At 35.4% G+C, this 23,008-nt stretch overlaps 2 protein-coding genes across 3 annotated transcripts; one reads left to right on the top strand and one right to left on the bottom strand.

Annotated features, from left to right (window-relative positions):
* Positions 1 to 38: 38 nt before the first annotated feature.
* On the bottom strand, positions 39 to 5,537 carry LOC127795481 (mitochondrial import inner membrane translocase subunit TIM8). The gene is made up of 2 exons (XM_052327180.1): positions 5,361 to 5,537; positions 39 to 438 (listed from the first exon to the last, which is right to left on the bottom strand). The coding sequence occupies exons 1-2, from the start codon at positions 5,406 to 5,408 to the stop codon at positions 241 to 243; spliced, it is 246 nt and encodes an 81-aa protein (XP_052183140.1). The 5' UTR covers positions 5,409 to 5,537; the 3' UTR covers positions 39 to 240.
* A 6,075-nt stretch (positions 5,538 to 11,612) lies between these two features.
* LOC127795371 (NAC domain-containing protein 83-like) lies at positions 11,613 to 13,432 on the top strand. 2 transcript variants are annotated; one of them, XM_052327009.1, is made up of 3 exons: positions 11,613 to 11,882; positions 11,965 to 12,242; positions 12,886 to 13,432. In XM_052327009.1, the coding sequence occupies exons 1-3, from the start codon at positions 11,702 to 11,704 to the stop codon at positions 13,186 to 13,188; spliced, it is 762 nt and encodes a 253-aa protein (XP_052182969.1). In that variant the 5' UTR covers positions 11,613 to 11,701; the 3' UTR covers positions 13,189 to 13,432. The 2 variants fall into 2 exon arrangements, with proteins under 2 accessions (XP_052182969.1, XP_052182968.1); XM_052327008.1 differs by having other exon boundaries at positions 12,883 to 13,423.
* The last annotated feature ends 9,576 nt before the right edge of the window (positions 13,433 to 23,008 follow it).

Raw genomic sequence — 23,008 nt, 5'->3', positions numbered from 1 at the left:
CTTAATTTGTTAAACTTTAACTTACCAACAGACCAAAAGAAAAAACTGTTGTGCCTGCTTGTGCACACAATTGTATGAGGTACCAGAAACCAGCTACAAGAGGCTTTCCACAATTATCATCAGGAGAACACAATAAATTCTACCGAGAGTCTGATTAACAAATTAACGAGATGGACTACATGTAAGAGGAGATGCTAAAAGCTGGAGACGAGAGACAGAATGCTTCGCCATCTGCCGTCTTTAGTGCATGGATCCCATCGACTGAAAGCGTTTCATGATGATGAGACTCATATCCATGTAGCGCTGAGCGCAGTTGGAAAGGCACGACGATTCACTGGAGCTGAACTTGCTTCCGGGAGTACTGGTGATGCATTTGTCCCAACACACGCTAGTCATCTTTGACACCATCTCGTTAACCATGGCCGCCTCCTTTTCTTGCTGCGTGGAGTTAGAAATTAAAACCAGCAAATGTTGATAAAAAGTTGGCATCTCAAGAAGCCCAACAAAACAAGTTTGGCAGTAATTCCACGGCAGAAAGTTCCCTCAGTCAGCGGCCACAGCCAGCCCGACACGGGGTTCAAATGAAGTAGAGTTACAAGGATTATTGATGTCTTCATGAGCAAATGTTCATTATGGAGGACACTCTCTATTTGTCAGAAATCAAATATTTATTCCATAAGCAGTTGTTCTGAGGTAACAATTCAAGCTTCTTAAATTGCATCTACTGTACCAAACAAAAGAAAACGTTCAGTCAAGAAGTTCATATGGAACGGAACTTAATTTCAACCTATAGGGTTGGATCATGTCATGAACCTAGGGTTGGATTGGGAATCGACAGAATCTGATTTAAGACGGACCAAGAACAAAATGAATGGAGAGGGAAATTGGACAGAAATAAGGGAAGAAATTAGAGAGAAATGAGAGAGAGTTGCTGAGGAAAACGAGAAGGAGAATGGAAGAGAATTCTAGAGAAAAATCAGATCTTTGTTTATCAATTCAAAAAATAATTTCTCATATTCAGTGGCTTATATATTATAACCTAAGAGTCTCCCACATGCACCCATGTGCAATACAATAAATAGTCTAATTGTCTATAGCTAAGGACAAGGCCCTATAATAGATAATACAAAAGTAAATTACAATTATTATATAATGCATGAAAACTACTATTATATTTACTAATTTATCCTTGGAGCATGACAATTTTCCCTCCTTGAGAGAGTTCTTGTCCCCAAGAACTTGCAGCAATTGATCCACTATTCTTATCCAATTCCAGTTTTTTCCATCTGTTTTATTCTTCCTTCTTTCTTTCTCCTTCTAGGCTTCTTCTTATTCGTTCTTAGGTTTTCAAGATCAATTCCAAACATAATTTGGCCCAGAACTTCAATAGAAGCCAACCTGATCGAGTTCAGGCCCACTACAACCGCCTCCGACAATAGCTATCCAATCAAGATTAGTCTCCACTTTAAGAACATAATCAGCCATCAATTCACCCTTCAATGCAACAGACAACAACTTGGATTTGCCAGTGTGAGTAAAAACCATCACAATAGTGGAAGTTTTGTTCCCTTTGGCAAAACCTTTGGATTCTTCCGTTATATCCCTTAGCTTTCCTCCAGCTAGTGCTGTCTTTACCTTCTGATTGCCTATTTTAACCCAAGTCAAGGGCGACTCAGCCTGCTTCGAAACCAACATCCCATTGAAAGAATTCTTTTTCTCAACCTCCAGCTTCTTGCTTAATGTAGGTCCAAGTTCATCAGCCTTAGGATCAGTTTCATAGAGCCAATATAAGATTGTTCAGATCCTAATTGTTCAATCAGACCTTCTTCAACTGCATGTAGACCTTTACAATCTTGACCCCGTCTAGCATAGATGTTACAGGCATTGTCATTCTCAACTCCATCATGTTTTATAATTAGCTTATCTAATGGATCCATGTTTTGTTCCAAATCTGATTATTGCTTAGATTTGGATAAGTCCAAAATTTGAGAAAAGGCTCCAACCCCATCATCTGCACTGATGGATGGTTCTTTAGTTGAATTTGCTTGTTCCAATGTTGTTCCATCAGAATCTCTATCCCTCTATTTCTTCTTTAATGCTTCCAACGTTAATTCATGGAGCCTGTCACTATCAGTAGCATGCTTGAGAGTCCTAAGTTGAAGCACTGTCACCATTGGCCTCAACTCTTTGTTCAAGCCAATTATGAAGCTTGAAACGAAATAGGCCTCTATCAAATAGGGGTTATGATTGAGCATTAAAGCCATCAGCTCTTCAAATCTCAATTGGTACTCCATTACTGACCCTATCTGCCTGATTTTGTTGAACTCTTCCACCACATTAGACAAGCCCGAACTCCAAACCGCTCCTTAGGCTGCCCCATTTTAAGGGATTCCTCTTGGTTATAACTTCCGCGATAATCATCTAAAAGATTTCTTCTCGATTTATCGAAGAATTCAACAAGAAAATTGACGTTATACCTCTTAGTCAGCATCCTTGCAAGCTCCTGTAGCTGTTCTCGTAGTACCCAACCCCATTCCACACACGATTCATGTATCACTTTTCTTGTTTCCTTATCCAATCGACTGAACTCATTATCAAATTTCTTTTCCCCTATCTCGTGATTTTGGCCAAAATCCTCGTGATTTCTACCTCCAACTGAAAATGTAGTATTTTTCTGCTGCAATTGAGAACTCATTTGTTTCATGTGTGCACTACTCCCCATGGTCGACATCTCATGAACAGGACATCCCATTGAAAATACAACACTTTTCTGCGGCAATTAAGACTCCCATTGTCTCATGCATGCATTGCTCCCCATGGCCGGTTTCTCACGAACATGACACTTCGAAGACCAAGGGGTTAGGGTTTTGTACATACTGCTCTTCTTCAAACAACTTAACCAAAATTCAAAGCTGAAATTAACCTTTATTTCCCTTGACTCGCAGCCTAAAATTCAATTGGAATCACTTCATGTGGAATTCTCTTCACTGATTCGTTGTTAGTAGTCGTTGGACTTCTAATCACTGAAATTAATTACCCCGGCCTTCAACTCGGATCTATCGAAATCGCCGAAGTTCACTAGGATCTGCTTTGCACTTCCACTTTGTAAGATTACCAGATTTCACAACTGAGCGTCACAGAATTCAGCTCCGGAACTTGTTGTACGAGTCGTCGAAAGCACTGTCGAAGCCAATTGGCCCAGTTGCCTTCAAATTTCCAAGCCTTTATTTTAGTCGACACTTCTCCCCTCTTGAGTTGGAATTAATTCCAAGATTCAACCGAAAATTACCTGGTTGCTTCTCTATCTCAAACGCCAAACTTCATCGGAATAGTCAAAATTGCAAACTGAAATTGCTTGGGTTGCTCGCCTCCCTTGATCAACTGTAAGGATGTCACGACTAAGGAATTTTACACAACTTGAACCAAAAGCCTAGATTACTCCTGTGACTCGATCAGTCTCTACTTCCCTTAAATTGAACTGAAACCACAATTGAGGCTCAACGGATCTGCTATTGGAAGTGGAATTTTTGAAATCCGATAGCAATTGCTATGGGTTCAAGAAGTTGCCCAGATTCGCTTCTCACCGTTTGGTTCGAAATTGCCGACTGATAAAAGCGGTAGCACCAGCTACGCACCTGATTGAATTTGCGCTTGCCTCACCCAGAATTGCTTATCACCGTCTAGGTTGGACTTGCTTGCTCGCCTCACCCAATCACCGTTTGCCTAGGTCAAAATCGTCTTCGCTTTGATTTGTTAAAACTGCCTATGACCAACAACTCGTTGATGTTCAACCGTCACGCAAGAACTTGCTTCCCGTCATCGATTTCCTAATTTGCGTCAATCCTCGAAAGCCGCCTGAGTTCTCGCAGAAAAACAATTGGGTCACCTCCGGTCACCAATCGCAAACCGAGAGGTTGTTTTTCTCTCTCAGTTATGACTCGTCCTTTGATTCCTCAAAATCTGATCGACATTGTTGCTTGCACTCACCTATCAAGGGCCAAGAACCACTGGTTTAGACCATTGCCAGAATTTTGTCATTCGAGCCATATTGCTACGAGTTCATCGAAATCATAGCCAAGAATTATTAGCTCTGATACTAATTTGTCATGAATCTAGGGTTTAGCCTAGGGTTGGATTGAAAATCGGAAGGTTCCGATATAAGTAAGATCAAGAGTAGAATGATTGGAGAAGGAAATTGGACAGAAATGGAGAAAAAAATTAGAGAGAAGTGAGGGAGAGTTGCTGAGGAAAACGAGAGGGAGAATGGGAATATCAATTCAAAACATAATTTATCATTTTCAGCTGTGACTTATATATAGCCTAACAACCTCCCACATGTATCCATGTGCAATACAACAAATAACCTAACTGACTATAGTTAAGAACAAGACCCTGTAATCGAAAATAAAAAGGAAATTACAATTATTGTATAATAGATGAAAACTCTTATTATATTTACTAATCTATCCTTGGGATCATGATAGATCAACATTCAACAAACATATGTAACACCTTCCTAGTTCCTTGGGTTCATCAATTGAGTCTCTCAACTGTAACCAAATCCACAAAGATCGTATCAATCCAAACATACTCAAATTAACTAACCATTACACACCCAACACTACTAGCAAACAGCAAGCGACAGAAATTTGAATCAAGAGTGACTTTCCAACTTATCCCATGAAAATCAAACAAGATAAAGTTAAAATTTTCGAAAGTAACAAAACTAGTACAAACTGAAAACCACATAAAATGTTGCGAGTCCCCAAACTTTTCAGTGAGATTAAGAAAGCCAAGCATTCTACCACAAAAGAGTCATTTAGTCAACGCCAAATTGAGCAGACGTGTATTAGGGCATTACTAATAGAAATAATGGTAACCATAGCTTTATTTGGTTTTAATAATACAGATTCACTAAAGCCAAACACGTATCTAATGCAATAACATGAGAAAACAATATCAAACACTATAAGCATCCAATAATTGTGAAACAGAACAATGAATCCATCGAGCACCAGATAAAGCAGTAGGCAAGCCCATTTCTTTTGTATATCATTTTCAAGAATCAAGACTATCCTCTTTAACTTATTTTGCTAATGCAATTGAACCTTATTTTTTTCTCTATAAGTAATTGCCTCAGCAACGCTCATTCATCCCCCAAAAAGAAGAGGAGGTCCCAAGGGGCCTCTACCCCCTTCTGTAAATATGTCATGAGTGCATCAAGACCCAAAGACTATCAAACCATGGTCAATTGTATTTATGAAACATATATTATCTATATATATATATATATATAGAGAGAGAGAGAGAGAGAGAGAGAGAGAGAGATGTTATATATAAATTAAAAAGTTGAAACGTACATTGATCAACTGCTGCAGTTCGGCAGAGTTCAGAGATGACGGATCCATCGAAGGTGAGAAGCGAAGACTACTCCGGTATTGATCTGTCGAATAATGGGTGAACTTGGAAACCAAAACCAGTAATAAAACCCTAAGAAGAAGCCGCTCCGTCGTGGACGACGAAGGAGAACAAATGGCTCACGATAAATATTGGGCCCTGGCCAATTATTAACTTATGGACTCCACATAGAAGAAGTAGACTATCCTATGGATGGCCCATAAAAGATTGGGCCCAATTAGGCGATGATAGCCCAATCTACCAATTTGAAGTTGAAGGGGCCACTCAACTCAGTGCCTGTGATATACATAATAATAATAATAATAATAATAATATATTTTATAAAAATGATGTATAAATTTGTTGCCAAAAAGAAACTAACATTATTATTATTTTAGGTGGGGGGAGCTGACTATTGTATTATTATGAATCCCAAAAGGCCATCGAACATCTTAACAACGAAGGAATTGAAGCGCCCGAAGAATCCTCATTCCTCACTGACACTGCTTACCCAACCAAGCAGCCACCCTTCGCTTTCCATCCTTTGCTGCCTTTTCTTTCTCAAAAACACAAGCTTTCCATGCACGCACGCCTTTTAAATCATCATCATCTTTCACGTCTAATTAGTTTATTATTATCTTTTTCGGTTTTATTAATTTTGCTTTGTAATTAAGAGTCAAACTTTAGGACAAACCATGTACAGGAATCCTGTATGCCCGATTCGTTGGTTATGTTAAATTATATATAAAATATAGTCCAAAAACAAACCTCTTTTGGATCTTATCAAGTAAAAAATCTTCTACATTAATTGGCGACACCACCCACCCTTAAATTTCACATCACAGCACACAAGACAGGGCAATCCAAGTACACTATGAAAAGGTTGATAAAGCTAGCTAGTACTATATATAAAGGCAGATCCATAAAAACGAGTCCTTTTTTAATAATCAGGCTACCGATCGATCGAGATTCAGTTAAAGCCAGCCCCTGGGTCATATATGACCAGCTGGAGGCTGGAGTTGCTCTATTCAGCGTAATCGCCGCTCGGACGCACTTATCTTCTACTGCTAATTGTAAGACTGACAGCGGCTACGATAATAAGCATGCAAAAATTGCTTTTAGTTTTCTGTAACTATTTTCATAAGATCGATATAATAATATTCACCTTATTTTAGAGACAAATCTCTTTTCACAATAATACAACAAATCTCATTTCACCGTTAACCTGAATTATATATCTGCAAACATGATGATTACAAACTATCTAATGATCACTTCTTTTTTTTCTTTTCTTTTTTTTCAAATATGGGTATATATTTAAATAAAATTAATTAGAACTCATTGTATATTCATTTACATTCCCATTACACATAAATTAAACTGTATTTAATTACGGCAGAATATGAGCCATATGGAGCCTAAACACATTGTTATTTATTGATATTTGTTATGAAATTGGATCGATAACAAACCAACAATTAACCATACATAAACACAAAATTTAACAAGAAAAACTCAAATCGAGAAAAATCATAAGCAAAAAGAACAAAATATTATTAAACAAATATTGGTAGTACAAAAATGATACTGTCACACTCAAAATATCACTAAGTAAATATTACTACAACAAAAATGATAGAGCTGACACTAATTCTAGAGTATTTGACACCTATTTATATATATAAAATCATCTATAAATATATACAAGAAAACACATCATGATCAGAAGATAATTCATGAGGATATTTCTCCAAATGAGAGAAATCTCACATAAAATTGAATTTGACAATATCATAATTACAATTAAATTTGAAGTCATAATCATGGTCAAATTAGGAGTCTCAATTTCAGTCAAATTTGAATTTCGAATCACAATTATAACAAGCTCTACCTTAACACGAAATTCAAATATGGAATTATCCAAAAATTCTTTCTTCCAACAAAATCACGAAGAATTAATCTTTTAATAAATACCAACTAAAACTGCACCATAGGAAATACCATCCAAATTCACAAAGTTTACTGTAGTGAATATCTTGAGCCGCACTTAAAGCATAGTCAGATATCAGTCTTAACATATCTTTGCTGATTTTAATAACTCCGCAATTATCAATATAAATCTCCCATGATAACTCCACATTCTTCTAAATCCATATGTCAAAATTGTATGCATCTTAACCTGTCATAGTGAAAATCTGATGTTTTGATTCAATAATGGAATATCATACTTCAATATAGCTAATACGAAGATCAAATAACCCCAAATAATATCAAATGATGGATAAACAAAATTCCAATAGAAAACAAACCAAAATACTAGCTATGTGTAGTAACTCTAGGAAAAAAAAGATTTGAAACTGGGTTAGTAAATCTGTAGTAGGTCGCAGGTGGGCGGGTCGGACTAAACCATATCTGGATCAAACCTAGGTCTTGGTCAAATGAGTGGCCTTTTGCAATGGCGGAACTCAGTGATGGCAAAGCTATAGGCAACCGACGATGAGGAGCAAATGACGGAAGATGATGATGGCTTGTGGACGATCGGCCGGAGCAGATGGGAGGCGTAATAAGAGCAAGGCCGATGATCGACTGCAGCGATCGATGAGGAATAAGGTGGTCGGACGGTCAGCTGCAAGAAGAAGAAGAATAGATAGGGGCGGCGGTCAGTACCGGTGGCGATGACGACTAGAGATGGGGTAACCAGAAACCCAGCTTGAAAAGAAATATGATGATGATGCTGAAAATCAGATCCAATAGTTGAGATTTGCAAACGGTTAATAGTTTGATCCAACGGCTTTGATACCACTTTATTACGAAATTGAATCAATAACAAATTAATCAACAATCAAACCAATCAATCATACATGAACACAGAATTTAACGTGAAAAACTCAAATCGAGAAAAACTACGAACATAAAGAACAAAATATCACTAACTAAATATTAGTAGTATAAAAATAATATTGTCATACCCAAAATATCACTAAGCAAATATTACTACAATAAAAACGATATAACTGTCACTAATTTCAGAGTATTAGACACATATTTATAAATCTAAAATCATCTATAGATGTACATACGAAAAGATATCATGATCAGAAGATAATTTAGGAGGATATTTCTTCAAATAAGATAAATCTCACCTAAAATTAAATTTAAAAATATTATAACTACAGTAAAATTTTTAAGAGTCCAGTTAAATTTTAATTTTGGATCACAACTGTAAGACTATTTAATGAATAGAGCTGGCGGGTCCATTAATATGCAGGCAATTGAAAAAGGTGTGTTTGGTTAGTAGGAAAATGATAGGCAGAACCTTACACGGGAAGAAAGCATAAATGCGATGGATCATGGATGAAATTAAGCAGCCTCAAAGCAAGGGCTGGGAAAGGGAATTCACAGGCAGCAGCAAAATCAGCATTATTATTATTATTATTATTATATGATGATGCATTCATATTATTTGCATTATGATGCCTTTCTTTGTTGTACCTGACTCACCATTCGGCCCCTTTTCCTTCAAGTTTTTCGTCTGGGGTTTTCTTTTCAATTAACTATTCATCGACTCAGCTCAGCCCAGAGAACAAATGTACATTATCGTGACTTGTGAGAGACAAGAGGAGAGAAGAAGAAGAGGAGAATCTGCACGTGTCAACTCATCTCAAAACACAAAAAAAGCAGTATTCTAGAACATGGCCTGCAGTTAGGCGGGGCTGGGGCGGGGCGGGGCGGGGGTAGGATGGCCTTCCATAAATGTCCACTTCTTTTTCAAGTACACATAATTTCCCTTTTTAACTTGATGGGTAAGGTACTATTTTAATTTTTTTATTGTATTTAAATTAAAAGTAAAAAATAAAAAAACGAAGAACAGAAGACTCAAAGCAGTTTGGTCTCCTGATAAACTTATTTTCACAATTCTAAAGATTAAAAAGATCATCCTATAATCAATAAAATAAAAAATTTAAACGAATACCGCCAAAATAAGTTTAGTTAAATTTTTCTTCATAACCCTTACATGAGTCTTTCCTTGGCAATGATTATTATATATTTTATTGTCGAAATATAATAATAAAATTATACTTAATGAAATAATTTTCAATTTTCAAGAGTTTTGTAAGAAAGAAGTTGGTTAGAGGGCACAAGATGTCTTTTGCATGGACTTTTCAATGCCAAGTTAGATATGTTTGTCATAAGTGAAAGTAATGCATTTTGAATAATATTTTTTACATATTTGAAGATGAGTGATCACCTCTTATTTGTAAAGGTGCCAAAGTCTCATCTAATCTTGAGATTGTCGATTTCGACATTTAGAAATAAAATCTTAGGAGTAATGATTTGTATTAAATATTAGAAAAATATCGCACAATAAATTGCCCGAGAGACTCTCTCAAGACTTCTTTTATGAGTCTACAAGAGGGTCTTCCAAGAGACTTCGTCTGATCATGAGAGTCTCTCAAGTCCTTTTATTTTTATCAAGTGAACTCTTATGGGATCGTGGGCTTGGAAATGGCACCATGAGCCATGTAACATTAATTGCTTATCATTATTTCTTTCGAATCTTTTGGGTGAAAGAGTTATTTTTTTGCTAAACCATCTGGCCTCCTTGTAAAACCCTTATTGAGAGACTTTTTGTCCACTAAAGGGGCGTTTGTTAAAATGAGCAAGATAAGGTAGTATCAAGATAAGATTGAGATATTTTTCAGATCAAGATATGGAATGATCAAAATAAGGCCGGGAAACATTCCAAGATTTCTATCAAACTATTTGTTAAATTTTTTAGAATCCACTGATAATTGTATTTTTTCTTTCCATGTGTTTGTTAATACATATGATAAGCATCAAGATAAGGGTTTTTTTTACCAAAATATCCCTATTATCAAATTTATGATTAAAATAGTATTTTATGATTAATATGAATTGTCAAAAAAATTAAGATTAAAATTAAAAATAATATTTTATTTTTCAAATTCATGTCCAAAAATAAATTTAAAAAGAGTTGAAAAGAGTTAAATAAAATATATATAGAGTGAGAAATTTAAATTTTAAAAATCAATGAAATGAATAATGTCATTTAAATTTTAAAAATTGTCAAAACATATAATAATTTAAAAATATATTAAAAATATTAATTATAAGAGTTAAATAAATAAATTTTTTAATAAATTTAAATCTTTAAAATGCACTAAATGGTATTAATTATCTCACAAGGGGCAGATAAGTAATTCAGTCTTATCTTAAAAGAGCAAGATAAATTCATTCGGGGGGAAGTCGAATAAATTTATCTTGAAATGGGGGATAAGAGGTCACGTGAGACCTTTTCCGAAAATGATCAGATAAGGTTAACAAACACGTTGAAAATACCAAACATTCGGAATGTTTCCCATATCTAACATTTTCTCCTTTTTATCTTAGTTAACAAACACCCCCTAAGGGTAGTGATTCTCTAACTTTTTATTATGGTCCATACCTCATTAGATTAATCCATTAATTGATATCTTGTGCGGGTTTTTTTATAAAGTGCCACATGTTATGTCGATTCTTCTAGCGATCCAATAGTTAAAGTCTCCTGTAAGCTCTCATCAAGAATGGCGTGTCGCTACCGCTTTGACTCTTAGGGATGCTTATAAAAAGTAAGGGTGGGCATTTGGTTAGTTCAATTATTGAACCAACTAATTTACTTAAATTGAATAGACGGAACATTTCTCAAAAACCAAATTAAACTAATTGAATAGTTGCTCAAACAGAAAAAATTGAACAAAATTGAAAAAAAATCAAAACTAGCCAAGTGCAAGTAGATAGAAATAATTAAAGATAAGCTAAATTTCAGTTAAATTTAAATAATTGAACTGAACTGACCAATTTTGATAAAAAAAAAAAAAGATATTATTTTTGACATTTTAGTCAATTCAATTATTTTAATTTTTTAAATAAGAAGACCGAACTAAATCCAAATAATAAAAAAATTCAAATTTAGAAATCAAATTGAACTACTAATTTTAAACGATTCAATTTAATTATTCTAATTTAATCAAAATTTGGCTTACCTCGCCCCGGGCCGGGGGGGGGGAGTGGCTTTTTCTTTCAATTATTTTCAACAAAAGTAATTTGCGATTTGACCCAGCTTCAAAAGAAGACTCTCTCGCTTTCTTGCTGTGAGGACTTTTTTCATCAGAAAGTTGTAAACAAGAGCTATAAATTGAGAGGATTATCTCCACGAGAACTCCTCGTTCTTTCATTGTTCGAACGTGTCCCTTAGACCCGAATCTAAAGGACATCGACTTCAACTTCCACACCAACTTTCCCCATGGACAAGCTCAATTTTCTTCAAGACGGCGCCTTAAAATTGCCTCCCGGATTCCGCTTCCAGCCCACTGATGAAGAGATCGTCTTCCAGTACCTTGCCCGCAAAACATTTTCTTCCCCTCTTCCTGCTTCAGTCGTCCCTGAAATCAGTCTCTGCAAATACGACCCTTGGGATTTTCCAGGTAATAAAAGCAAACACCATATGTGTGTGTGTGTGTGTGAGCTTCAATGCAAGTCTTTTTATGGCGGATTTTATTTATGTAGGAGGCGATGATGAGGAGCAGGACAGGTACTTCTTCACAAAGAAAGAGCCCAAGTACGGGAATGGAAACCGGAGCAACCGGACGACCGGCTCCGGGTACTGGAAGGCTTCCGGGACGGACAAGAGGATTACGAGTTCGAAGGCAAGAGATATAATGGGGATGAGGAAGACGCTGGTTTTTCACAGAGGGAAGCCTCCGCATGGGTCCAGAACCGATTGGATCATACACGAATATCGCCTCGTCAACTCGGCAACTAGTGGCAGCAATTTATCAACTCAGGTAGCTAGCTTCCCGGTTTTAATTTGTATGCTTTCGACGAGACATTTATGTGTACGCACGAAGTGCTATATGTCTATATGTTTTTATTAATTTATACCGCTGAAACTGAAAGCTTATATACATATATATACCAGAAAACAACACAAATCTGTCGCAAAAAATTATTAATGACAAATATTTTTGTCACAAATATAATCATGTGAGCCGAATTATACAACCGCTAATATAATTTTATTAGTGACTATCTTACTTGCTTTTATAAATTAATATTATAGCAGTTATTAATTATATATATGCCTCGAATTAAATTTTTCTCATCAAAAACATCTGCCCTGTTATATAATACTTTTCTAGACAAAATATCTTGCCCTTATAATTTTTAACATTAGAGCAGCAAATACCAGTATATATATATATATATATATATAAAGTGCCGCTACATAGTAATAATAAATGTAACTAGTGATATTATGCTACCTTCTTATGGTCACAAAAAAGAATCCTTTATTGCGACAAATATTTCATTTTCAACAAATACTATAATATCAACCACAAATCTTAATCTAGTTAACTGAGTCGGCTTCATTATCGAGAAATGGTGGTGACAGTTAATTTTTGCCTGCTGATATTGTTGTTGCAGAAGGCTTTGCAGCAAGTAGGGAACTGGGTTTTCTGTCGTCTGTTCTTGAAGAAGCGAGGAACAGATCAAAACGAAGAAAGGGCTGCGGCAGGCAAAGAGAAGAGCGTTAGGAAGTACGAATTCATGAGATCCAGCACGGAGATGGATGATGCTGATGCTGATGATGATGTAGAGCGCAGCTCCTCTTCTTCTTCTTCCTCCAATTCATCTTGCGGTTCCAGCTTTGTCACTAATAATGAAGCTACTTCAAGTCACCAAGTTCATGGGTTTAATGATCAACAAACAAACCACTGGCAGTGGCTGTAGCAAGGAGCTGAAGCGTAGCTATATCTGATCGGTGGTCTCCATCGTTCTTTACTTTGCTTTGTATGTGTCTGTATCTTCTTTGTCCATTACAAGGACTATGTATGTGTGCGTGTGTGTGCGCCACATGGAAATTATGAAATTTTATTGAGATAGTGGTTTTCTTGCAAGCAGATATGAATCTAGTACGTGTTCCTGGTATCTATTCTAAAAGAAGGTGGTCTTAAACTATATAAGGAAATCGAATCCTTGGAATATTTAAATAGAAAGTCGTATGCATGGCGCCCATGATCTGGATTTTAATGCCTCTGCAACAGGTTGTAGAGAGAAAACGCTGGGACAAATGATCTCCCTTGATCAACTGTCCCAGCGGTTAGTCAGTTTGGAGATCTATTAATTGCACCATATATATATAATTTCAAAGAGAGAATATTTAAATACAAAGCTGGTACTGCGTACGTCATGTCATCGTGCTTATGTATGTGGTATAATCTAATGACGATTTGTTAGTTAAGACTGTACATCAGCACCATGATGTACTATCAATGTTGCATTAAATATTTTCTCATAATTTCAGATGCTGTTTTTTATTTCTTTCTTTTTTTTTTATGAGAATTCAGATGCAGGTGTTCCATATGGCATTAATTTGTCTTACTCAGTTCTGGCTGTGGTGAATAATTAATGAGCCTGACAAAACAATCGTAATTATTTGGATAAATTATATGAAATTCCGCTGCATTTAGGATTATACGTAATTTATTCCTTTATATTTTTGATTATCTCAAAAAACTCCTTTACATTTTCAAAATGTTATAATCAACCACAAATTATTAAAATTTTATATAATTTTTTACAATAATCTACATACAAAATACAAAATTTTACATACATAATTCCAGTATATGAAAAAAATATAGAATTTTACATTAGTCAACTAGTAGATTGCACAAAATTATGTAAAGTTTTAATAGATTGTGGCTGATTGCAATATTTTGAAAATGTAAGAGGATTTTTTGATGCAATTGAAAACATAAGGGATAAATTGCACATGACCCTAAGTTTAAGGGAATTTCATATAATTTAATCTAATTATTTTATAAAAGTGCTATTGCCAAGTTATTCTTTTGTTTTTTTCTCTTTCTAAATAAAATTAATAGGGAGTGTACAAACGATTGATTTGATTATTAAACTGACCGAAATCTACTAATAGATTAAATTGAATTAAGAAGCAAAATCGAAATAATTAAACTGATTGATTAATCTAAAAAATTAAATTTAATTGATAATCAAAAAAATTAATAAATCATAAAAACCAAACAAAACCGATTAGATAGAAGAAAACTGAATTAATTGATAGACCGAACAACCGAACTAATCAAGTGACAAAACAAAAACTGAAAAATTGACAAAACACACAAAACCAAAGAATCCAACATACACAAAATGTCTGCACACCCCTCCTCACAAGCAAAAGAGCCCTGAGAACAGCAATGCATGATTCAGTGAATAAGAAGAAAATAAGCCCTCAAGACTGGTTGATGCATGTATATATACACATATTTGTAATTTTGTAGATAAACACACACGTGCAGATCCAACTGGGATGCTCTGTGCAGTTCTTGTCCTATTCACAAATTATTCCAAATTACAACATACACTAATTGCAAAATCTCCTGTAAGTACTCCCAGTTAGTAGGTCAAGGGAGTTGCTAAGAAATTATTGTGTACCATGCATGCAGAATCTGTTAATTTACCGAGAAAATCCAAGAAATGAGAACTGCAGCTAGCTTTGGCTGTGTTGGACTCACCCCTCCTCAATTTACCAGAAAGTATGGAGAAGTTGCTGATTCCTTCAAGGCTGAACGAGAGCCAAGGGAGCAGAGGAGTCTCCAGCATCCCTCTTGACGTTAGAAGCTTAGGCTGCATTTTTTTTGTTTTTTAATTTTTAGTTTTGAGTTTTGAGTTTTATATTTATTTTTAATTTTTTATTTTAGTAGTCTATTTTTAGAAAATTAAAAACGCGTTCTCTTTGTCATTTTGAAAAATTATTTCTCAAAACAGAAAATTAAAAAATGCGTTCTCTTTGAAATTTTGAAAATAATTTTTTAATGATATTTTATTTAATAAATTTGATTATTCAGTAAATTAAAAATATTTAATGTTATGATATTATTAAAATATATATATATATATATATATTAAAGTTGATGAATTTTGTAATATTTTTTCCCATCATAATAATAAAATATGAATAAATAAATATGTTTTAAATTTATAGTTTGTTTTGAATGAAAACACTCAAAATAATTTTTTGTTGTTTTAAGTTTTTTTTTATAATTTTTTTGTTTTCAAAAATACATTTGTAAAAACAATAAAGAGAACGCGTTTTCATTATTTTAGAAAATTAAAAACTAAAAATGATTTGAAAACAATAAAGAAAACACAACTTTATATTTCCGATAGTAGGGTTTTGGTTTGGTTTAGAGTTTGTGGGTCTTTCTCTCGATCTCGTCTTGAACTCTCTTGGTTTGATTGATCTCTTATTCTTCATTTGTAAGCAGTTAGTTAAAAAATGACGTCAATTATAAATATCAAAATGACATCGTTTTGAAGTTTGATCGGTTCAGTTAGTTTGGTTATTTTGACTAAAAAAATCAAATCGAAAATCAAAAATTAATTTTTGATAAAAATTAACCAAATCGAATCAAATTGATGCAAGAAAAAAAAAAATTGAATCGATCGATCGGTTTGATTCGATTAGTTCTAGTAAATCAAACTTTTGCTCTCCGTACATAAAAATAAATCACGTAACATTGACATTGCTCAATGAGGGTATTTTTGTTTTTTTTTTTTTTTTGTTGTTGCTTAATGACATTAATTTTTCTTATGAGAAAAGGATAAAGGAAGTAAAAAGGGGGGGGGGGGGGGGGGGGGGAAAGAAAATGAAACAAGTAGTGAGCACAAAAGTCTCAAGCTGCACAATTATTGTTCCTCAAATGAGAAGTTCCTTAACATTTTTGTTGTTGACTCTAAAAAGTGAAAGATAAGAGATTAACGACGAAGCTAGCTATTTCTTCTAATTAAGAATCTGTATATAGCCAATAAAAGGAGTGGATTTTGGATCAGGGATGGACAATGTGGACTTTCTTTAGGCTTTGTCGGGAATTAATTAGGATATGTAGAGAGACAGGAACATAAAGGGGAAAAACCGATATGGACCAAAAAGGAAATTCTTTGAAATTAGAACAAGGAAGACAAATTAAACAGAGATTATATATAGAGACTAAAAAATAATAGAGCAAAAAATCAAATTATTTCTTATTACTTTAAATTTTTAGATAAGTTGGTGATTAGTTTAAAACAAGCTTTTAGATTCATCATGAATCAAATTTTTTAATAATTATATATCTTGTAACCCAAATATATATATTTATAAAATAAGTCCATCTATAGTATGCAAGCCAAGCCCACACACACACACACACACACACACACACACATATATATATATATATTGCTACTCATAAACATTATGGCCGAAGCCAACCATAAGAAATGCAAAAAGATTTGTCTAGACACAAGGGGAGACCTAAACCAACAAAGCTTATAGAAAACACGAGCCTCCAAGCAACAAACACTTAGAGCTAATACTAGAAATGACGAGCATAACTTGGGATGTTAACAAGCCAAAGCACAAAGTCACCGCATGACAAGAGAGCAAAATAAATTAACTTTTGCCTCCTGAGGGATGATAAGGGAATGACCCAAAAATATAGCAGCCGACATGTAGGCATGTACCAAGTTTGCTAGGACCCCAAGACACAATCTATAGAGATGCAAAATAAAAAACAGTTAGCTAGCATATATAAGATCAAATAAAATAAGACATAAAACTACAAGGAAATACAACACCACAAAGTGAAGCACCAAACTAGAGCATGAGAAAACCCAAATTGATAATAAACAGGGCTCAAACGAGAAACAATCTTTAGTGCCATTATTATCTTCAACTGCTTCAGCTCAATCAAGAACCCAAAAGAAAAGGTCTTGGTAGTGATTAATAGTAACATGAAAGGCAAAGATAAGAATGAACAACATTAATACTCTTCCCAATATCTCAAATCTAAGTCAATGGTTGTGATTCCATTTGGGTCTCAACTCTTGGGTGTGCAAACTAAAGTCACGTATCAACTATACATGAGGAGGATCAATGACATATAAGTATGGACAATATCTTCATTAGAATGAGACATTTTGGGTAAAATTCAAAAGTAATCCATGCATGAGCGCTTAGCGCTAAAGTGAACAATATCATAAATGTGGAGATTTGAGAGGTCCATAGTCCTAACAATGATATCAGAGCCCAAGCCCTAGGGTTAGCTAGGAGAATGTGTGAAGGAAATTTTCAAAATGCCATGATGAGCCCCAATTAAGCTCATGATTGGATTCATGGTTGGGCTTTTAAGATAGAGGGTACTCTAGAACTTACGAACGTGTTGTTGGTCTAGGTGAAGATAAGTAATTGATCTCAATGGAGTAGACGGATGGATGATAGTTGGAGGGGAGGCTTGAAAAAAAAAAAATACCACAATGATGTGGTCTTTTGTTTGAAAGGAGAATTGTTGGGTGTGCAAACTAAAGTCCCACATTGGCCAGACATTGGGAGGATCAAAGACATATAAGTGTGGATAATATTTTTATTGGAATGAGGCATTTTGGGTAAAATCAAAAAGTAAATCCATGAAGATTTAGGCCCGAAGTGGACAATATCATAAATGTGATTTGGGAGGTCCATAGTCCTAACCTGTGAAGCACGAAAATGGCTTGGAGATGTTGTTACGGCGTTTTTGAACTATTTTTCATTTCAAAAATGGCTAAGACGTCCCGAAATCATTTCTGTAAATTGTGAAACGTTCTAGGGTCGTTTTGCAATTTAGAAAATTGGAAAAAAAAAAAAGCATTTTTGGCAACCTCGATAAAGCAATTTTCTACAGCAGGGAAGATGATGGTGGCCAGATCTGTAACTTAGGTCGCTGAGTGGTTAGGTGGCTGCTAGAACGAAGGATGAGTGGCAAGAGAAACTAGGCGGCGATGAAAGATGCGAGGCGGTGGTCGGTGGCGATGGCGATGGCGAGAGGTGAGACGGGTCGACAGTGAGAGGTAAGGTGGCGGCCATAGCGGCGAGAAAGGCGTCGATGCGTCAACAGTGAGAAAGGAAAATGCGATGATAGAGATCGAGGATGCAACGACGGTCAGCAGCAAATAGCGAGATGGATTGGTGGCGAGACAAGTCAGCAACGAGAGCAACGGACACCCGGGTTGATAGTGGCAGTGGCGATGCTATTCCAGACCTTCAGGCTTTAATAAACAGGCTATAAATTTGCAATTAGGGTTTATAACTTATAATTCTATTTATATTATATAAATTATAAACTAATTTTACATACACCTTTATTTATTTTTTTCTAACACTTATATTTTTAACTATTTTTCATGTATACCCCTATAGTTTTTAAATTTACATTTTATCCCGCATTTTCGTTTTTTATCTTTTTAAAAAATGTCATTTTTTCATTTATATTTCATATCAGAAATGTTTTTTATTTTTATTTTCGTGTAATATAGGTCTTAACATCAAGTTGTATGTGGAATAAACAAGGGAAAGCAAGAAGTGAGAAGAAATGGAAGGTAGGGACCAAGGTGGATGCAAAAAAGTAAGGGAAAGAGTTAAAAAGTCAAAAGACAATTAGGGGTGAGCAGAAGTTCAGTTAAATCGAACTAACCGAACCGAATTGAAAAATTCGATCGATTCGGTTCGGTTTTTCAAAAAGAACGGTTCGGTTCGATTATATATTTTTTTTCAAAATTTGGTTATTTGGTTTGGTTTGATTATTTTGATGAAAATACTCAAAAAATCGAACCGAACCGAATGTGCAGCAAATGCCCAACCAAACCGACCACAACCCCACCCCCCCGGGCGAACCGAACTCCCCCCTAATGCGAGCACAACACTTCATAGGCCTTTGTACTTGTCTTTGTTCTTCTTTCTCTCTCTTGCGTCTCGTCATTTCGTCTTCTCTTCCCCTCACTTGTATCCCTTTCCAGTCCACTCCGATCAAGTCTTCACAGATCGAGTCTTCATAGATCTAGCGATGGCGATAGCGATGGTGAAGACGAAGGCTCGTTCCCCTTCCAGATCGAGTCTTCACAGATCTGGCAATGGCGAAGACAAAGACAAAGGTGTGCATATAGAGATCAGATACACTGTTAAAACTTCACATACACTGTTGTTTCCGTCGAAGCAACCACTTCTGACGCTTCTGCTCTAACATCGACGTCGAATTGGACCTCCGACACAACAATGCCGACTTCAATGCCTACGGGTGCATCTCTTTCTCCTCCGATTTGCACCATCGTGCTTGCCCTTCAATAATTTTTCTGCTCTGCAACTTTTATTTTTCCAAAAATGTGAGTGTTTTTTAACTATAGATTTTTAGATCTATAAAAAATCAACCTTCCAATCAAATTTATTTTTAGATATATGAATCACTGTGGTTGGAGGAATCCAATGATCAATTCCGATCATTGGAATCATCAGCCAGCCACCTAGTGGCCGGTGACAATAGATGTTCAGTCTTTTCAGTATGCTAGGTTAGTTTGATTTTCGGTTCGGTTCGGTTAGTTCAGTTTTGGTTAGTTCGGTTAGTGGGGTTGGTCGGTTCGATTATTATAGGTTGGTCAGTTCGGTTCGATTAGGAATTTTTGGACGATTCAGTTCGATTATAACTGATTGCACACCCCTAAAGACAATTGTAGAGCTCTTAGCTAAGAATGAGAATAAAAGAAAAAAAATGGTTACCAAGGTAGATGATGGTGAATCGGGAAAGCTTGGGGAAGGGGAGATTGATGACAAGGTCAATCGGGATGACAAGAAAAAGTTGATGACAAAAAGGGTATTTTGTAAAAATAACAATAAATAACAAAATACCATGCCCATAAATCTAGAAATTTTATGTATTTCACAAAAAAAATAAAAAAAAAGTATCTTATAAGATATAATATTGTTTGTAAAAATAATAACAAATAACAAAACATCATGTTCATAAATTTAGAAACTTAATATATTTCACAAGAAAATTAAATGTACATTAATTCATTAAAACTTTAAGACCCAAAAAACACTGACGGTTGTTGAAGAGAACAATGAGATTTGATTTCTTTCCATTAATCTTTGATCTTGATGATGGATGAAAATTGACAAGATAATTTATTTTTGCGGGATCAACATGGGTTAAAGTCCCTCAAATCCCCTTTCTCTTCGACCTTGGCAGGCAATTTCCCCAGCTCTCCATTGTAAATGTGCATGTAGTGCGCCTTCAAACAATGGCCACTCGGCGTCTTTAATTTGTTCGAGTTTGATCAACTGTTAATACAATTAATACCAGTGGCTTAATTTGTCGGCCTTTTCGATTCTTGATCTTCATCTACATCATTGTCTCTCTTCATCAAAAAGTGAAAAAACGAAGCAGGGAGATGAAAATATCTTCAAGATGAAAGATCATTACCCTAATAATGGCCATTGGCCCTCATTTTTACTTTGTTAGATATAGATTAATCTTAAAAGTGAAACTCCTATATTTTGATTGATTTAGAATTTTGACTTTCTAGAAGACTTAACTATGAAAGTTAGGAATCAAAATGAGTCAAATCAATATTCTTCAAAATCGAATTTTCTTTCTCTAAATATGTCTTTGCCAATGCAAAACTAATAAAGGAAATAAACAGCTAGTAAAACTAAAAAGGCTGGTCCAGTCTGTCCAATATTACCAAAGTTAACTCTCTACTTCCCCCTCAAAAGTCACCTTGCACGCCAATTGCCAATCCCACCAAGACATTTTCCGATCTTTCCAACACAGCCCTCTTTGCCGCCGCCACATTCGCTGCCGGTACACCTTCAACCACGTAAGATGGGGTGTGGGAATTCGGTGCTAAAAGGTAACAACGACGCCATGCCTGCCAAATTAATTCCCTTCCTCCACCACCCCATCGATGAAATCAACAAGCGCCGTCGCACCAATGCAATGAAGGAAATAAGCCCTTCCAAGAAAGAGTTGCTTGTGGACGGCGAGGCAAATATTGATAGTTTCGACCATGCTCCCGGTGGCTGGAAAAGCGTGTCCGAGGGCTTGAGGGAATTCACCGAAAGAGTAGATTATCATGGCGCTGAGACCGACAGAAGAGATGCCGGCAAGGTGCCTGAGAAAAATGAGGAAGCCAAAGAAGATGAAGGAATGGATCTAAGAGAGGATGGCATAACGTATCCAGGCTCGCCCAGTTTCAGAGTATACTGCCTTGGTGATAATAACAATAATAACAATGACAATCACAGTGATCACAATGACGGTGACGACAACCACGACGACGGCGACCACGATTGTCATGACGGTGAGTACGAATACATGCATGCAGATAATTTAGATATACATATATAGTAGCTGCTGGTTTTAATTACCCATTTGAATGTCCATGCAGGTGACAGAATTGGCGCAGACAAGATTTTAAGTAATGATCTCGAGGCATCAGCTGATAAGGTACATGATCATCTTCTTCTTTTTTTTTTCTTTTTTTTTTCTATATATAGATGAGAACGTACGGTTAGGTGTATCACGTAATCATACAGAAATTTGAATTTGGTGGCTTCGAGTATGATTGCACATTCATCTATACCAGTAGTATTAATTTGTGATACACTATCTATACGTACATTCCCTCTCTCCGACGCATTACTTGCTCTAATTAATACCTACTTGTGTTTTTCTTCTTCTTTTTATTTTTAGGATTCGGAGGAGTCAATGCCAAAGAATGGAAAGAAAGGAAGAAAGATAAGGAACTTGAAGAAGGCCATATCCATAGGGAAACACACTGCAGCTGTGAAGAATATATTCAATGCCCGCTCTTGCTACATGTCATCAAGCTCTTCCCACCGTACTCATCCTGGCCATGCTTGATTAATATATATATATATATATATACACATTAATGGAAGAACAGTAGAAAAAAGGAATGCGTTCTTAATTATGTATAATACATCGATCTCAGGATCTAGAATGATGTAGCTTGGGTGGCATTTTGTAATTTTGAGCCACTTTTCTTAAAGGTTTAATTTCCCCTTCAATATGTGCTCATATTAACATAGTACGTACGTACATCAACATTCTTTTTATATATGAAATCCTCATTTCTTTTTGTCATTGCCCTTGCAAATGATGAATTGGCTGAATGATTGGCTCCATGATAATCCCACAACTTAGATAATAATAATAATTGTCCAGGTAATTAATTTCTAACCCAACTAATTATTACCACATTATTATATATGCGAATTGGATTCCATGATATATATATATATATAATAATGGTACGTAAGTGTTTTGTGCAATCACAAGATGAATTAAGACAAGTCCATATATATAATTATATATTAATTAAGCTTTTAATTAGTATAGCTAAAAGTTGGGTGTTGTTTGAAACTTTGATGCTTGTAGGGTGGGGAAATGCACAGATAAAATTGTCTCTGCCCTCCTAACAGCAGCTAGCCTCTCCTTAATTACTCTACGTACTAAACTGACAATTAAATTTTTAGAATTTAAGCAAAATAAAAATCAAACCTATGAGCCACTAAATTGATATCAGATATTACTATTCAATCGGGCGAGCCTTCCATTATTTATTCTTCTCCGTTCTTTGATTCCGAACGCGACGAATAAAGCGTGAAGCACGTCATTTCATTCAATTGGGCCCCGTTTTATCGTTCCGAATCGAA

Source organism: Diospyros lotus, chromosome 2 (genome assembly GCF_014633365.1).
Source record: "Diospyros lotus cultivar Yz01 chromosome 2, ASM1463336v1, whole genome shotgun sequence".
NCBI classification, from domain to species: Eukaryota; Viridiplantae; Streptophyta; class Magnoliopsida; order Ericales; family Ebenaceae; genus Diospyros; species Diospyros lotus.
The sequence above is the reverse complement of the archived record's forward strand: the minus strand, read 5'-3'. Positions and strand labels throughout refer to the sequence as shown.

Excerpts from the sequence above, each read along its gene's own strand:
- LOC127795481 (XM_052327180.1), bottom strand. The coding sequence starts at position 5,408 with ATGGATCCGTCATCTCTGAACTCTGCCGAACTGCAGCAGTTGATCAAT. Across the intron at positions 439-5,360 it reads AACTGCAGCAGTTGATCAAT|CAAGAAAAGGAGGCGGCCAT; the intron begins GTACGTTTCAAC and ends AACTCCACGCAG.
- LOC127795371 (XM_052327008.1), top strand. The coding sequence starts at position 11,702 with ATGGACAAGCTCAATTTTCTTCAAGACGGCGCCTTAAAATTGCCTCCC. Across the intron at positions 11,883-11,964 it reads CGACCCTTGGGATTTTCCAG|GAGGCGATGATGAGGAGCAG; the intron begins GTAATAAAAGCA and ends TTATTTATGTAG. Across the intron at positions 12,243-12,882 it reads GCAGCAATTTATCAACTCAG|AAGGCTTTGCAGCAAGTAGG; the intron begins GTAGCTAGCTTC and ends TTGTTGTTGCAG.